The sequence below is a fragment of the Panthera uncia genome (assembly GCF_023721935.1).
Source record: "Panthera uncia isolate 11264 chromosome E2 unlocalized genomic scaffold, Puncia_PCG_1.0 HiC_scaffold_19, whole genome shotgun sequence".
In the NCBI taxonomy this organism is placed as follows: domain Eukaryota; kingdom Metazoa; phylum Chordata; class Mammalia; order Carnivora; family Felidae; genus Panthera; species Panthera uncia.
In genome coordinates, this window is record NW_026057588.1 from 16,627,871 (window position 1) to 16,645,668 (window position 17,798).

The window sequence follows — 17,798 nt, forward strand, 5'->3', positions numbered from 1 at the left end:
CTGCAAGAGACAGAGGTGGGGGCGGGGGGGGGGGGCGCCTGTGTGGCCATCAGTTGAGCGTCCACCTTCGGCTCAGGTCATGATCTCATGGTTCATGGTTCAAACTCCACATTGGGCTCTGTGCTGACAGCTCAGAGCCTGGAGCCTGCTTCAGATTTTGTGTCTCCCTCTCTCTGCCCCTCCCCTGCTTGCACTATCTCTCTCTCTCAGAAATAAACATTAAAGAAGAGACGGAAGTGGATGAGAAACTGCCTCACGGCAGCTCTTCACAAGACCACTCATCTTCGTTTCCGGAGTCAGCAGGCCTTCTGCCAAAGTTCGGGTCAGATCACAGTTAAGTTTTCCCTGTGTGGCTTACGTGGAGATGTGCAAGGTTGTGCAGGTGCCATGGCAGAACCATTCATCACAGCACCACCCAACAGGTCATCTGCCTGTGACAAAAAGGGATAACATCTTTCTGGAGGAGACACCTGGTGGCCATCACCATTCCCAGGGATTAGACTTGACCGGCACTATTGGGGCAACATGGCACCAAGTACCTCCTGACGGGAAGCAAGAAGTCAGATACATAGGAAGGATTCTTGTAAAAAGTACTTACCCTGCACCTAATCAGGTCTTTAGAGCAAACTTCCAGTTTGTAAGATCTCCAGAAGATGGCAGAAGTTAATTGACACCATGAGAAAACAATTAGGCAAATCCAGAGTGGGGGACATTCTACAAGACAGCTGGCCTGGCCTCTTAAAAAAAAGTCCCATCTTATAAAACTGGGTGGGGCGGAGCAGGGAGGCTACCGTAGAATTTAAAAAGACATTAGAGACCTAAAAAAACAACGTAGAATTTGAACTTTCATTGGATCCTGGAACAAAACACAAGCAACAGTATAGAAGACTTTTGGGGTACAATTTGGGAAATCGGAATATCAGACATTAGAGAATTAATGTTAGTTTTTCTTACAAGTGATAATGGTATGAAAGAACGCGTCATTTTTCAGAGATACATACTTAAGTGCTTAGGACTGAAGTGTCAAGATGTTTGGAAATTAGTTACTCTTGAACCAAGACGTATTTGAATTGCAAGGGTCCACTTACGAGCAGATTTACATATACATGCAGTACTGTAAATGTATTTTCTCTTTCTTATGGTTTTTAAATAACATTTTCTTCTCTCTAGCTTACTTTATTGTAAGGATAGTATATAATACATAGAACATAGAAAATAATCGAGTGTTAATCGACTATTTCGGTTATCAGAAAGGCTTCCAGTCAGTAGTAGGCTACTAGTAGCTAGGTTTGTGGGAAGTCGAAAGTTATAGATTTTTTTTTTTTTTAATACATGGATTGTCGGCATTCCTTTTTAATGTTTATTCATTTTTGAGAGAGCGTGAGTGGAGGAGGGGTAAAGAGAGAGGGAGACACAGAACCTGAAGCAGGCTCCAGGCTCTGAGCTGCCAGCAGAGCCTGACGTGGGGCTCTAAACCATGAACCGTGAGGTCATGACCTGAGCTAAAGTCGGACGCTTGACTGAGCCATCCAGGCACTCTTCCAACTGCACTTTTCATTGGTTCAGTAAAAAGAATATGTAGACACAAAGTAAATATGAGAATACTTTGTAAATTAATTGTACAGTAAATTTAACAATATTAACAATTGTTAAATTTAAGCGGTGGGTATGATAGCAACTATACGGATGTCCACTTTTTCTGTATGCTTGAAATTTTTCATAATAAAGTATTTAAAGAGGGAATATAGATTTTAAAAAATCCCTGCCCTCATGGAAATTACATTCCAGTGTGTGTGGAGGGGGGAAATTATCAAGGATGAATTAAGTAAAACATAGGGAATGTTAGTGGTCAAGTGCTTACGAAACAAAAGGAGTCAAGGGCTGCAAACGTTGTGTATGGGTGTTGAAACCGTAGGTCAAGAGATCAAGGGAGGGCCTAAGTTGTATGTGAGGAAGACCTGGTGGGTATGTGGTGGAAAGGCATTCCAGGCAGGGCAAACAGCAAGTGCAAAGGCCTTGAGGTTGGAGCCAGCCTGGCATACGTTGACACTTCTGGTTTGCTCACAGTTCCTGTCACACTGAGAAGGCCAGCTTGGCAGGAACTGCAGGAGCAAACAAGAAGTGGTGGATCAGAGAGGAAATAGAACCATATCAAAGCTTTACCAAATCAAATACGTATCAAGTATATATATTTATATATACACATATAAATACTTCTAGATGTGTGGGCAGTCTCGGGAAGAATGCATGGGAAACTGCTGATGGCGGTTGCCTCCAGACAGAATTGGGCATCTGGGGTCAGAGAGAGTCTTATATCTGGACTTTTCTCTGGACTTCCTGATTCACTTGAAATTCTCACCATGTTTAAGCTCTCTCTTATTTCCGATACATGACATAAGCTACAGTTCCTCAAAGTCCCTGGGCATACATGAGGATCCTCTGTTTAGAGCCTCTCCTCCTCATAGGCAGCCATTTCAGAAGACCCCTCCCTAGGCCATTTTCCCTCAATGCAAGAATCCTCTCTCTGCTCGCCCGAATATGCTTCAGATAAGCCTGTCTCTCAACCACTTGAGTGGTCTTGAGGAAACACCAATTCAGCCACAACCTGGTGCTCTAAGCGAGTCAACTGTCTCAGGAGCTCCCTGCTGACAAATGTGGTGGGTGATATTCTGGACTATTGTGTGGCAATTCCTTTGGGGGCAGCAAGAAAAAATGTTTATCTGGTCTGCTTAAAACGACCTCCGATCATCACCACGATCAACATGAAAAAGGAGGACCAAAATAGAGGGAGAAATTCCACACTGTGAAGAAAACCGATCAGACGATATTAAAAGTGTACCGTTAATATCTTAGATGTAATCATGGCAGTGTAATCATGTGTAAAATAAATCTGCATCTCTAAGAGATACATATACTTACTTATCTCTGGATAAATCCCCAGGATTTGCTTTAAAATCACCTAGGGGGGAGGGGAATAATTAGAGATGAAACTGATTGGTATTCTGTTGATAACTGTTAAAACTAGGTGATGGCTACACAGAAGTTTTTATTATACTGTTTTCACATGATTCAAAAATTACATAAAAAAAGTTTCTTGTAATTATATAGATAATAAGGAATAATCAGATAAATTTTAGCATGGATAGGGGCTCGAGGCTATTTTGTATAATCAACTCACTCTACTGTCTGGTATAGAGAAGGCAGTCAGTTTAATAACATAACATAAAACAAAACAAAACAGAAAAAAAAACAATCACCCTGAAGCCCCTCTTATTGGTCAAGGTACTAATTCTACCCCAGCTTCTTGCCCGATCATCCAGCTCTTTCACACATACACAGTCTTACACTTTTCCAATGAGTATTTATTATTAGTTAAGCCATGCTTCAGGATCCCAGGGTGGGGATCACCATGTACCCAGGTCCCCCTTCACTGCCCTAGGAGAAGGATGGAGTACGGAGGAGAGGTGGGTGGAGCCAGTTCAGATCTTCCCAGGAAACGTGCCTTCCGCCCGGCGGTCGTCCCAGGCTGCCACCTGTGGAAACACAGCCAATGTTACTCCCTTCCCCTGTGGGGAAACCAGATGAGTGACCTTGGTCTTCCTCACTTTGCTCACCTGCTCAGTCGTCAACAAGTAAGCCCAGTACTGCCACTATTTCAGGAGTGAGGGCTGGAGGGGGGCGAGTAACATGCAGAAAAATCCCACATTCACTGCAGGGCTGTCCCTGGGGAGATGTGTGACTGTAAAGAGGTTCAAGAGTACGGCTGTGCTGTATTTCAGGAACCCCAGAGTTAACACTCAGTGATGGTTGTGAGAATACAGGAAAGAACACTAGGCAGCTGCGAGACAAAAAAGAAGCTCATCTATGCCCTGGCACGAGTGGATCTCCCAAGTGCAAAAAGGTGCAAAACTGAATACAGAGTGTGATCCTGCTGATCACAGATGTACGCATATAGGCATATAAAAAATAACAGAAAGGCCCGTATCAAACTGTTAACGCTCCCTAGAAGAAACACTCCGCAACCTGTGGACCTTCCTACAGGCAGTCAGAAGCACAACCACTGATATACACACACCCTCACACTCACATATATATGCCATGTATTAGAGGCAGTGGACCAAAGCACGGATAATAAGGAAGACTGAGTCTGAATGCCTAGCTGTGACACCTCGGGCAAATTACTTAATCTTTCAGGGCCTGTTTTTTTTTTTTAATTTAAAATTTTTATTTTGAGAAAGAGAGAGAGAACACACAAGGTGGGGAGGGAGGCAGAGGGAAAGAGAAAGAATCTTAAGCAGGCTCCACGCCCAGCACAGAACTGGACACTGGGTTTGAACTCACGAAACCACGAGATCATGACCTGAGCCAAAATCAAGACCTGGATGCGAGACAGACTGAGCCACCCAGGCACCCCTCAGGGCCTCAGTTTTTAATTGTATAAAATGAGGACAGTGAGGGGCACCTGGGTGGCTCAGTCGGTTAAGCGTCTGACTTCAGCTCAGGTCATGATCTCATGGTTTGTGGGTTCGAGCCCTGCACCGGGCTCTGTGCTGACAGCAAGGAGCCTGGAGCCTGCTTCGGATTCTGTGTCTCCCTCTCTCTGCCCCTCCCCTGCTCGCGCTGTCTCCAAAAAATAAATAAAACATTAACAAAAAAAAAAAATGAGGACAGCGATAACAGTATCCACCTCATCCTGTTTTTCAGCATGTTTGCCCTTAGAGGATATCAAGTGCTTACAAATGAGCTGGCTCATAGTTAAGTGATGTGTATTTTATTTACATACTTACACACCATGTATCATGAATACTCTGTACTTTAAAAAACATACAGACAAATTGGGCCACACTACATATTGTCCTGCAACTTGCTTTTCCCACAAGTCTTAGAGCTCTTTCTGTTTTCTGTCACAAAGATCAAGATAAATGTACCAACATTTATCTAGCTCGGGTTGTTTCCGAATTACAAACAACTCTGCAATGAAGATCCTCACACAGGAGCATCTTTGTAGGTCTAGATGCAAAACTGCCACGTGTATGTTTTTTTCCATTTTGAAAGATCCTGCCAAACTGACCTCAAAAGAGATTGTACCAATTTATAGAACAACTAACATTTAGCACTGTCCATCTTTATAATTCTTGCACCAGAATGCAAGGTAAAAACAAGCTTCTCTCTGTTGTTTTAAGCTGTGTTTTCCTGATGACTTGAGTGGAGATGGACATCTTTTCAGGTCAATGCTCACCTGGATTCCCTCATACTGGACTTGTACTGTCCACAGTCCACAGTACTCTATGAGTGAACTTCTCAGTCGCTGGGATTGACCCTCTCTCCATCTCTCTCTTTTTAAAAAATGTTTATTTTTGAGAGACAGAGATAGAGCTCGAGTGGGCAAGGGGCAGAGAGAGAGAGGGAGACACAGAATCCGAAGCAGGCTCCAGGCTCTGCACTGTCAGCACAGAGCCCGATGCAGGGCTCGAGCCCAGGAACCATGAGATCATGACTTGAGTCAAAGTTGAATGCTTAGCCAACTGAGTCATCCAGACACCCCTCTCCATCTCCTTTTTTTTTAAATTTTATTATATTTTTTAAAAATTTACATCCAAATTAGTTAGCATATGAAACAGATTTCAGGAGTAGATTCCTTAATGCCCTTACCCTCCTCTCCATCTCTTTTTAAAGGATCAGGTTGGTCCGATAACTTGGAAATTTCACTTTGCCCAATAATCCCACTTCATGGAAAGGAAACTAAGGGAACCATTCAAATAGAGAAGAAAACATTTCCCGGAATGGAAATGTACACTGAAGTATCATCTAAAATAGTGAAAAGATGTGAATCCAGCTAAAAGGGAAGGAAATATTTTATAACTATTAAGATGATGGCTGCCCAATAAGTGAGCAGATTGTATGGACATGGAAGTAGGTACACAATGCATGTTAAGTAAAAAAAGCAAAGCATAAAACAGTGTCAGGAGTATGACCCATATTAGTATTAAAAAGTACATAACCACACATCTACACATACACACACATTAGCACACAGAAAAGGAAGTAAAAGATTTGTGCCAAATGACTAAGGAAAGTTAACTTTGGGATCAGAAGGGAATGGCTCGGGGGCTTTCACTTTCTACATTACATAAATCTCCTGTTTTGAAGATTCCACAAAAGTCAGTGCTATTTTTTCATAGAGAAACTCAAGATTTTTTAACCTGGAAAATAAAACATGATTGGAAAAAATGTTTTAAATGCCCTTCCAAAATACACATACTGGGATTAGAGACTAATTGAAAATAATACACAGGAAACACCTGGAAATGCTACAGTATTATTAGGGAGGTCAGGAGGATGGGGAACATTTTTCTGCCCTTTCTCTATTTTTTTAAGTTTTTGTGAAGTGGTTATATTTTTCATAAAAAACAAAACAGGGGTGCCTGGGTGGCTCAGTCGGTTAAGTGTCCGACTTCAGCTCAGGTCATGATCTCACAGGTCATGAGTTTGAGCCCCTCGTCGGGCTCTGTGCTGAGAGCTCGTAACCTGGAGGCTACTTCAGATTCTGGGTCTCTCTCTCTCTCTGACCCTCCCTGGCTCATGCTCTGTCTCTCTCAAAAATGAATAAACATGAAAAAAAAATTTAACAACAACAGCAATAACAAAACACTTGTTTTTACTTCACCAAGTTTTTAAAATAAAGAAGCCAGGGCAGCCAGGTTTAAAAGGGACTTGGCAGAATACATTTATATTCAGCCCTAACAGGGCAGACACAGCAGGCACCTGAGGGTAGGAACCACACAATCTGCTGCTCCCAAGGTAAGGGCAGGCCCAGGTCCTGGAGAATGGGGCGTAGGGCAGCACCGGGGCCGGAAGCATGCTTCCCAGGCCTCTGTCCAGCATGCACCCAATGGAGGCTCTGAGGCTGGAGGACGGATGTTATGAATTCACAACATCATGCTACCCAAGATCACCCAGCAACAAGGAGAAATCCTGGAAGGGCACAGGGCACTCAAAGACACATGAGACACTGTGGCCAGAGAGGTGGGAGGAGAGCCAAGCAAGCTGAGGAAGACTGCATTAAGGCAATCTGTTCTCAAGAAATAAGCCCCAAAGGCGTACATCAAGGATGCTTCATATATACTGAAAAATTAGAACATAATCTCCATCAAAAGGGAATCAGTTAAATAAAAGCATCTGAAAGTTACTAAAACCTAAAACGGCAGATCTGTATGCATTATTATAAAAAAAGGCTTCAAGACACACTGAGAAGTCAAAGCAATTCGAAGACTACGTCGTGTGACTCATCCATACAGAGGCTCCACAGGAAAAAGGGAATGAGTTAACACTAGTTACCTCAGGGAAGGAGCACTGGGGAGCACAAGACGGCTTCTACTTTTTATTTTACTGTACTGCTCACAGTTGGCTTTTTTTTTTTTTTAACGTTTATTTATTTTTGAGACAGAGAGAGACACAGCATGAACGGGGGAGGGTCAGAGAGAGAATGAATTTTGCATTTTGCATAATGAAATTAGCATTAATTGCATTCCTTTCTGGCATTTTAAAAAAAGATTTCTCAATGTTTCTTGCAGTCAAGAGGATCTTTGATTTGAGGAAATAGTACAATGTTAAACATAAATATTTGGGAGGTGGGGGGCTCAATCAGAAGGACTTGGGCCCCTAAAGATAAATTCTTTATTTAAAGTGTGTGACAGAGTATTAAATAGTGACAAAAGGTCTGGTCAATCAGGGCTAGCCAGATTGCCTTACTGTGTCTGCATCTTCTAGAGAAGCACACGGAAGTAGGTGGGGGTAAAAAGACATGTTTGAGATTTCCTTCAGAATACTATAGCAAAGAAAAGGGGACAGAATAAGGGAATGTGGAAAAATCTTGAAAATACTCAATTTGGGGAGTGGGTATAAGTGGAAGGTCACTGAATTATTCTCTCTACTTTTATAATTTCAATGTGTTCATAATAAAAGGCACAGAACTGCACAAGATGGCGAGCCCCACAGGGACAGGGAGCCGGCCATACGCATATTTGTGGGCTGCATGAGCAAGATGGATGTAGCATGGAGACGGCCCCAGCTGCCCCAGCTGAGAGTCCTGACTGGCTGAGAGTATCATTAAAAAGAGAGAAGGAGGGCAATTCCACAAAGCAAAGGTCAAGTCCCATGGACAGTGCGATGCCCTGTGCTTCCTCTGCCTCTCACAGATGAGCCCCACCGAGTTACTACACTCCCTTCTGCTAAGACCCCATCCAGCGTTCCAAGGGCTCCAGCAGGCAGTACATACCCAGGATATGGGGCAGAGGGACTTGTACACACGCCGGTACCATTCACACACGGAGACATCACCCCCTTTAGCAGTCATCGCCTTCTCACAGCGGTGAAAGTCTGTGAAGAAAGGGGCTCAGGTTCAGCCCAGACCAAGGACTGGAACACATTTTTAAAAAAATGTTTATTTTTGAGAGAGAAAGAAAGAGAGAGAGAGAGAGAGAGAGAGAGAGAGAACAAGTGGGGGAAGGGGAGCACGCAGAGAGAGAGAGACAGAGAGACAGAGAATCCCAAGCAGGCTCTGCGAGGTCAGTGAAGAGCCCAACTCAGGGCTCCAACTCACAAACTGTGTGATCATGACCTGAGCCAAAATCAAGAGCCCAACACTTAACCAACTGAGCCACCCAGTTGCCCCTAGAACACATTTTTGATCAAAACTCAGAGAAATATTTTTCACTTCACAGCAGTTATGCATACACACACACACACACACACACACACACACACACGTTTGACAAAGAATGTACATTCCTACAAATGTGCTGAAAAAGGCTAGACATGCCTCGCCAAATTGATCTCGTGGCCCCTAGAGAACTACTGTTTGACCTGAAAATTCTGGGGTCAGGAATGAGGAGGTAACATGAGGGACATGTGCAGGGACTATGGAAGTCCAAAACCAGGGCAAGGGAAAGGGAAGATGATCTTGATGCTAAGATGCTGGCATCCTAAGACGGGAAGGGGATAATCTTGTTTTTAAAAGTAGGAAAGTAGGGGCGCCTGGATGGCTCATTCATTCGACTGTAGGTTTCAGCTCAGGTCCTGATCTTATGGTTTGTGAGTCTGAGCCTCTCCTTTCTCCCACCAGGATCTGTGCTGAACTATGGGGAGGCTGCCTGGGATCCTCTCTCTTGGCCCTCCCCTGGTGGAGCTCTCTCTCTCAAAATAAATAAATAAACTAAAAATAAAAACACCTTTAAAAGTAGGCAATTAAGGGGTGCCTGTCGGTAGAGCATGCAACTCTTTATCTCGAAGCTGTGAGTTTGAGCCCCACAGTGGGTGCAAAGATTACTTAAAAATAAAATCTTTAAAATAAATAAATAAAATAAAAGTAGAAAATTAATTAAAAAAGAGAAAAATACTCCAAGTATTGTACTCCTGGGCACATTCTCTACATAACAAAAGCATTCATATGCACATCAAATTACACAGAACATTCATAGCATCATCATTCATAAAAGCCCCCAACTGGAAACCATGCAAGGGTCCAGAAATAAATTATGGAAAATTATACACTATGAAAATGACCAAACCATACATCATAGCATGGATGAATCTTCAAAACTGCCAAATGAAGAAATTAAAAATCCGAGACTATGTATAATGTCTATAAAGTTCATCAAGAGGCAAACCTAAAAGCAGTGATAAAACCAAAATGTGATTGCCTTAAGTCGGCAAGGTTACATCTCTAGTGGGCAGAGTAGGATGCTGTATTCAAGGCAAGGCATGCAGTAGGCAGGGAAGCTCAGGATGCTGGCCAGTATCTAATTTTTTATCCAGGTTATAGTTACGCAGGGGAATCACTTTAGTATTATTCATTTAGGTGTACATTATGCTTTACATATTTCCTTTATGTATGTTACATCTGTCACATATACACACAAATAGTCTTCAAAAAAAAAAAAAAAATCATTATAGGAACCAAAGTTTGTGATCCTGACCTAGATCCTGGAACTTGAACACAGCTGTGATGAGGGGCATGGGCCCTGCAAGGTGGGACGCCCACAACAACAAAAAAAGAGGCCTGGGATGTACAGATCCAGTAGGAGACAACAGATAAGCGACACGAGGTGAGGGACCAGGAAAAGGTCTGCATCCCCTCCCACGTCTACGCCCTGCTTACCCAGGTAGTTCTGCCAGCAGTTCCTGGTCTGGTTCTGGTTGGGGAAGCGGCTGTCAAAAGGGGCAGTCTGGTAGTTCTTGATTTTGGTCTTGATGTCTTCTGCCATGGTGCTGAGTCCTGGAGGCATAGGCAATGGAGGTTGGCAAAAGTTCTAAGGGACCTGGGCATGGGGAGGTCAGCCCACCCAGATGCAGAATAACGGGGTAGGTTAGGTGTGAATCAGCCACCACCTTCTACCTCTCAGCATATACAAACAGAGGTAAAGGGTGGGGCAAATCCACACATCTAAGTGTGGAAGTCACAGCAGGGCTTGGCAGGGCGGGGGGATGGGACTCCTTAGCAAAATCGGGCCTTATTCGTCCCCAAAATAACACTGGCCAACATCCACTGAGTACTCAGTATAGGCCAAGCACTGTTCTACACACTTTACTCCTGCAGCCACTCTAAAAGGTAGGAACTATTACTCATCACTATCACTGTTTCACAGACAAGGGACAGGGTGTCCAAGTGACTTCCCAAGGTCATACAAGTGGAGGAGCCACACTCCATCACTGACAGATCTACACTGTAGAGGTTCTTAATCTCCTTGGTACCACGAACTCCTCAGGGATCTAATGAACCCTTTCTCAGAATATTTTTTAATGCATTAAAAGATTGCATAGGACCATAAAGAAAACCAGTTGTATGTAGCAGAGGATTTATTAACTACCACAATTCTGAAGTAGTCACGAGTGAAGATGTATTTCTGTGACATCCGCAACCATAATGTGATATAAGATGACCCGTGATTTTGATTGCTGACAAAGCGACAGATGATGACTGTTACCAAGATTGATGCCTACATTCTTTTTTTTTTTTTTTAACGTTTATTTATTTTTGAGACAGAGAGAGACAGAGCACGAATGGGGGAGGGGCAGAGAGAGAGGGAGACACAGAATCGGAAGCAGGCTCCAGGCTCTGAGCAATCAGCCCAGAGCCCGACGCGGGGCTCGAACTCATGGACTCACAGACCGTGAGATCATGACCTGAGCCGAAGTCGGCCGCTTAACCGACTGAGCCACCCAGGCGCCCCTGATGCCTCCATTCTTAAAAGGAAATGCTACATTTAAATTAGAGATTAAAAAGAATAAAGGGGTGCCTGGATGGCTCAGTCTGTTAAGCCTCCAGCTCTTGATTTCAGCTCAGTTTGTATCTCATAGTTGGTGAGTTGGAACCCCGCGTCAGGCTCTGTGCTGACACTCCAGGAGCCTGCTTGGGACTCTCTGTCTCCCTCTCTGCCCCTCCCCGCTCGCTTCTCTCAAAAATAAACAGTTAAAAAGAAAGAAATTTTTAAAAAGGTTAGGAAAAATACATATGTAATTTTCCCCCTTCAAGTACTAGCACACCTTGCATTCTATGGACTTTGCAGACTGAGAATCACAAAGCTCTGCTGTATCTCTTATGAGGTGACACACAGTTTTCTCCATGGAATGTGAAACTGCCTCTATTCCAGAGAATTCAAAGAGTAATGGGGTTACAAAGGCCCATGTAAATTCAAGGGACCCAACGTAGTGAGCAGGCCAGTGTTAAATTCAAGGGACCCAAGGTAGTGGTGGGGATCTGGGGCACCACAGTAGAATCTTTGGGGGGAAAGGGTAGAGGCGCATGGGGAGGAGACGTAGAATACCAGCGCTGGGACACAGAAGAAGAGTTGTTCTGAAGTGTTGTTTTGGGGGGAGACCTGGGAGGGAGGGTGGTTCAGGAATGACTCTTGGGCCCTCTAACATTCAAGAGGGAGGAGGAACCAGAAACCTGGGTGCAAGGCCAGGCCGCGGCCCGGGCAAGCCACGGGAGTCACGCCTGCCTAGGGCCCGCTGATTGAGGGCACTACAGTCCTAACTACGGAATCCAAACCCCGGTCGCCGGTTAAGTAGCTTAATATCGCTGATCCTCAGTTGCTTCACTGTCAAAAAGGGATAATTACGGGCCTTTCCTCATAGGGCTGGAGTGAAGATTAAATGAATTAATAAAGTCGCGTGAAACGTTACCTGGCATTAATTAAGGAAGACCGAAATAATCGTTAGCTACGAATACTAACAGAACAGGACCCTAGGGACCGGGGTTGGGGGGGGGGGGGGGGCGGTGCAGACTCCGCGGGCCGGAAACTCACTTCGTCCTCGGGGAAACGAGGGTCCGGTTCCTCAGTTCCCCAGGATAGGGTCCCAGCTTCCCAAGCCCTGGACACTCACCTAAAGACACCCCCGAAGCACCTTGCAGCTCAATGTGACCCTCAGCAAAGACGCCAGAGTCGGACCGGAAGCGGAATTGAGGCCGGCCGGAAGCGGAGCGAGTCAGCGTGTGTGAGAGTTTTCCGCGAGGCTAGAACGCCCGCGGAAAAGCCGTCTCTGGAGCCATTAAGGCCACGCCCATCCGGGAGAGCTCCGAAATCCTATTGGGCTGAATGCCCGTTGATCATCACTTCCGGCCCAATCGTGAGCTAGCGTGCGCTTTTCAAAGGTCCGATCTGGGGCTTGAGACGCCTGGTTACAGTTTCTCATCTCTAGTTTTTACCTAGGGAAAGGAGTTTCGAGTCCTGGGACTATCTGCAGAGTGGGCCGAGGGAAAAGTATCCCAGCGGAAGTATCCTTATTCATGCAGGTATTGCTTGTTTAACGCTTACCCAGTGCCAGGTACTTCGATAAGGGTTGGGGATGCATCACTGAACAAACACGAGTCCCTACCCTCTTCATGATTATTACGGGATCAATTGTTAGGGGTTTGAAATCGAACCAGTCTTTCTTCCAGGGTCATTTGTCATACTGTGAGGAATATCCAGACTCCCACCTCCCTGTTCATTACCGTCTTTCCTCAAACTCCAGAAGGCACAAATTAACACAGATTTGGGTGCCTGAAGGCTCAAACCAAAGTCCTGCATCACAGAGAGGAGGGCTTAAGAACATAAAAGCTTGGGTCTGGCAGAAATTAGTCCATCTTGGAAAGTGACACATCTATTCTAGTCACAGAAGTATCCCTGACTCTTTCTCTCACACCTCACAGCTAGCTGATCAAGAAATCTTGTCTTTGCCTGAAGCAATATATCCAGAATCTTCGACATCTGGTTCAAGCCACAGGCACAGCCAGCCTAGGCTATAGAAGCAGCCCACACCCTAGCCTCCTGGTTTCCCCACTGCCCTCCACAATCATCCACTCAGCCAGAGAGACCCCGTTAACACCTCAGTCATCACTTCCCTTTGGCTTAGAACCCTCCCATTGGGTCTTGTCTGACTCTTTCAGTCAAAAGCCAAAGTCCTTATAAATGACCTACACAGTTTGGTCCCTCTTATACCCTCATTTCTTATCCTTTTCTCTTTATTCCCACTGCTCCAGCCATACTGGCCTCTTCCTGTTTAAACACGCAGTCTGGCTTCCCTCTAAGGGCCTTTTGTATTTGCTCTCCCCTTGGCCTGGAATGCTTTTTGTGAAGCTGGCTCCCTTCCTCACTTCCTTCAGGTCTTTGCTTCAATGTCACCTTCCTGGTGAGTCCTTCTCAGACCAAATATTTAAAATTGTCATTTTGTCAGTCCATAGGAGGACCACTCTTTAGGGACTCAGTGGTTCCCAGAATGGGGTAGGCTCTCCTTGGGATCTAGATCCAAGTTCAACCACCCTCAACTTGGAGTGGTGAGACAGTAGGTGGTTTGGGGGATCTAGCACTAAGTCTAATTACTTAATGGTCCCAAGCACTGGAAGAACACACATAAGTCCTCTTTTGGAGTTTTGAGTCTTCTCTTCAGAAGGGACACAGCAGGTAAACTCAAACGTTAGTGATTGGGTCCGATTCCTTTACAAGTCCCAGCACGGGCAGGCACACAGTAGGCCCTAAAGGGACTGAGTTGATTCCTTTGAGTATCCCATCACACAGTGAACATGCAAGTAGGTCCCCTAAGGGTCTGGGTGTGTTTTAGTCACCGCGCGCGCGTCTTAAGATCACACAGGCCGGGGGTGGGGGTGGGATGTGAGTGTGGTGGTGCACACTTAGGGTCCTTAGTGGGTTTAGTCAGTGTCAGTGGGAAGGACGCAGGCAGCACACACGACTAATTTGACGGGGTATTTTTATTGGGTCGCTCCTCCCGGTCCACCTCCCGCGCAGTCGGTATGGGCCAGGCCGGGTACGCGGCCCCCGAAACGGTACGTGTACTTGCGCCCACCGCTCTTGCGCACGATGTCGCGGCGGTAGTAGTAGCGCAGGCCTCGGCTCAGCTTCTCGTAGTTCATGCCGGGCTTCCTCTTGCGCTCACCCCAGAGCCGCGCCACCTAGGACGGAGGCTGGGCTTAGTCTGAGAGTCAGGAGGGAGCCTGGCTAGGCAACAGACGCGCGGGGCGGGGGACGCGGTTTCGGGTACGTTTGGGGCAAGAGTTAGTCCCTTTAACTCCTGCGGGGGTAGAGATGAGTACGAGCTGGGGTGGGAGGGGTGGGGGTGGGGTCAAGTACTAGGCAAACTGCCTCGACTTGGCCGGTCTGGGAAGCTGCCCCACCTCTCTGGGGTCACACAGCTGGAACTCGCGGCTGTTGCCCGTCCAGCGGATGCAGTTGCTACGCTCCCCGTCTCGGAGCAGCTCCAGGAGGAACTGCCACAGCTGAATGGGACCTGCGGAGTGCAGGCAGGTGAACACTCAGGCTTCCTAGCCCCGGACCAAGTCGCTTCGATGACCCATATGTCCGGGCTCCCTCGCCTCGAAGGTCCACGTGTCCGGTTTTCCCAACTCGGGGCCCAGCAGTCCATCCCCTTCGGGCCCAGCGAGTCCGGATCCCTCCATATAAGGATCCCCAGCATCGGCCTCAGGGACCCAGGCAGCCGGGGCCCCCATCTCTGAAACTTAGGAGTTTGGGTGCCACATCTTGGAGACCCAGATATCCAGACCCTCACCTCTTTCCTCTCAACTAATCCAGGAGCCTAGGTCTCTTGCTCCCTGGAAGACTACCAGTGTCTTAGTCCTCTCCTCCCCCAGGACTCACCGTCACCACCTCTCTCGGACTCTTAGGTAACAGCCTCGCCCCCTCACTTCCAGTTTCCTGGGTCCCGCCCCTACGCGCCTAGGCCCCGCCTCATTAGATTCGGGTCTTGCGGACCCCTCACCTCGATGGTTACTTTTGGGGTAACAAGCCAAGGTTACGTGGTCCGACTGCTGGCTGGGTTCAGAGGACGTGGTGAGATCTGAAGCCTGGTATCCCTTTGAAGAAGTGGTGCAGTCCGTATGCAGCCCCGAGACCCAGGAGGTGGTATAGTCTGAGACCGCAGGTCCAACCCACGAAATGGTAGAGTCCGCGTGAGGCTCCCCGCGGAGGCCCTTGCCCCAGTAGGTGGCGCCGTCGAGACCAATAGAACTGTCCCAGTTGGTGGAGCTGGGGGCGGCCTGGGCACAAGACCACGAATTGGTCCCTCCCCCGGAGGTGGCACAGTTCTGATCCGTTGTCCCCGCAGAACAGGCGAAGGGGGCGGGGCCCAGGCCGGGAGGGGCGGGGCCCGGGGCCTGGGGGAAGCCGTTCCAGTGGTCCGAGCCGTTGCACGTCAAGTCTGTCCAGTCTCCCGACCACGGAAGAGCCTGACGGGCGGGATCTGTGAGGAGCAACAGATCTCAAGTGAGGGGAGCCTAGGTGTCCCGGTCTCTGGCCCGGGGGTTCTTGGAGTCTAAGCTCTAAGCCCTGGGGCCCTGGGCTCCCGGATCTAGGCCATGCCACCTCGAGGACACAGGTGTTTCCCGTCCTAGCCCCGTTCCCCTCAACGATCGAGTAGTTTAAACCTCCAGCTACGGAGGAGGACCCCAGTCCCTTTCTTCCCCCGCCTCTGTGTACACACTCACCCGCCCCCCATGTAGCTTCTGGATGCGTTAACGTGGAGCCCCAGTCCAGCGGTGAGAGCCCTGCGAGGGATAAGAACGAACAGAGTTTAGGGAAGGTGTGAGCAACGACTAGAGACGTCCCTTCGACCGCTCACGCAGCAGTCTTTATTCTTTAGGGAATGAGTTATTACCTCCAGCCCCTACTCACGCATACCTAGAACTCAGGACCCTGGCCTCGTCCTCTTTCAACCTCAGGACTTCAAGCCCGCAGCCCTCCCCCCATTTTGCCTCCGGAGTCCAGGAACACACCCTTCCTCCCTCAGTCCCAGCACCCCAGTCTCTCACCTTCCTCAGCTCCCAGGGGTCCCAGCCCACAACCACCTTTCCAGCGTGTCTCCACTGTCAGCGTGTCCCCTGGGAACTCCAGCTCAGGGAAATAGAAGCCGAGCTCAGCTCCTTCTGCAGGCAATGAGGAGGTTAGGGCTGGGTCGGGGTCAGCAGAGACCCCCACCTGTGCACCCTCCCCATACAGTGACTCAGTGCAGCAGCCTACCCAGCCCTGAAAGCCTGTTCCCTGGGGGCACTTCCTGCGGTGAAGCTTCATCCCAGTTCCACAAGTCCATGGATGCTCCTTGTGGATGTTCTGGGCAGGGGAAAAAAGGGGAAGGGGTGAACTGGTGACACTTAGGGACGTTGGAGTCTGGCTGGAGACTCCCTCAGACCCAGAAGTCCAGGCCTTTTGTTCCCTTCTTCCCCGAGACCCTGGAGTCTTGGCCTCCAGTGTCCTTTTTTCTCAGACTAGGAGTAAGGGACCTCAGCCCTCTCCCTCCCTCAGACCCAAGAGTCCAGACCCCCAGACATCCAGTCCCCAGTTCATGGCTCACCTCTGGCGGGTTTCTCTGTCCCCAGCCAGGGGTCTCAGCCCCATTTCATACCATGCACCCCCTCCCCTGGGGGCCGGGGCAGGGGGGGAATTTTCCGAGACGTCAGAGCTGGGGGTCGCAGCTGGGTCGAGTTGCAGGGACAGAGGCGGGGCCAAGCGTCGTCCCCCCCCACCCTCCACCCCCCTCAGGGATGGCCGTCCGCCGCCTCCTGACAGCTCCGGCTATCCTGTTGCGGGGATGGCTTGGACTTGGACAGGAGCTTGGGGAACAGCGGGCTGCGCGAGACCCGGGGTGCGGAGGGGAGTTTACGGGATGATGGGGGTGGGGCGGGGGGCTTGCTGGACAGGTTCTCCGTCTTGGGTCTTGATCCTGCGACATGGGGGGGGGGGGGGGGGGGGGGGGGGGCGGGGGGCAGTTGGGTTGCGCCAAGCTTATCTACAACAGGAAGGGGGATTTCCGGCCAGACCCCAGGTCGGCCTACGTCACAATCTGCAGGGGGACTGCGTGGGGGGTGGGGAGGAAGGATATGGTTGGGGGAAGCTGACCCAGAATCCCCAACTGGGCAGAGTTCTCCCCTTCGAGGGCTTTGAGGACGACATTCTGGGGCTGCTCTTGAGTGCCAATCATGGTAACAGCATCAACGATATAAATAATAACGACAGTACTTCTAATAGCTAACATTTATTGAGGGCTCATTGCCTGCCACCAACTGTGTCACTGGGTTTTCACTTAATCCTTTTATGAGGTAGGTACTAGTCTTCATTTTATGAAAGGGGAAATTGAAACAGACTTCCTTCCACTTCTCTTCATGTCCAGAATCCATGCCTTTCCATGCTATAATAGTTTGAGACAAATGGGGAAAATTTGAGTATGAACTGAATATAAGATATAGAATTATTCATTTTCTTAGATGTGATCATGGTATTATAACATGA

General features: G+C 47.9%; 2 protein-coding genes across 4 annotated transcripts; both read right to left on the bottom strand.

Moving 5' to 3' along the window:
- Window positions 1-3,341: 3,341 nt before the first annotated feature.
- On the bottom strand, window positions 3,342-12,494 carry LOC125915916 (cytochrome c oxidase subunit 6B1). Its single transcript, XM_049621974.1, has 4 exons — window positions 12,388-12,494; window positions 10,160-10,276; window positions 8,279-8,379; window positions 3,342-3,533 (listed from the first exon to the last, which is right to left on the bottom strand). Exons 2-4 carry the CDS (start codon window positions 10,263-10,265, stop codon window positions 3,480-3,482), a joined length of 261 nt encoding a protein of 86 aa, XP_049477931.1. The 5' UTR covers window positions 10,266-10,276; window positions 12,388-12,494; the 3' UTR covers window positions 3,342-3,479.
- A 1,739-nt stretch (window positions 12,495-14,233) lies between these two features.
- On the bottom strand, window positions 14,234-17,264 carry ETV2 (ETS variant transcription factor 2). Of its 3 annotated transcripts, none has more exons than XM_049621970.1 (7): window positions 16,864-17,264; window positions 16,533-16,622; window positions 16,325-16,462; window positions 16,001-16,060; window positions 15,277-15,756; window positions 14,675-14,787; window positions 14,234-14,452 (listed from the first exon to the last, which is right to left on the bottom strand). In XM_049621970.1, the coding sequence occupies exons 2-7, from the start codon at window positions 16,600-16,602 to the stop codon at window positions 14,252-14,254; spliced, it is 1,062 nt and encodes a 353-aa protein (XP_049477927.1). In that variant the 5' UTR covers window positions 16,603-16,622; window positions 16,864-17,264; the 3' UTR covers window positions 14,234-14,251. The 3 variants fall into 3 exon arrangements, with proteins under 3 accessions (XP_049477927.1, XP_049477928.1, XP_049477929.1); XM_049621971.1 differs by having other exon boundaries at window positions 16,325-16,438; window positions 16,864-17,263; XM_049621972.1 differs by lacking the exon at window positions 16,864-17,264 and having other exon boundaries at window positions 16,533-16,630.
- Window positions 17,265-17,798: the final 534 nt, after the last annotated feature.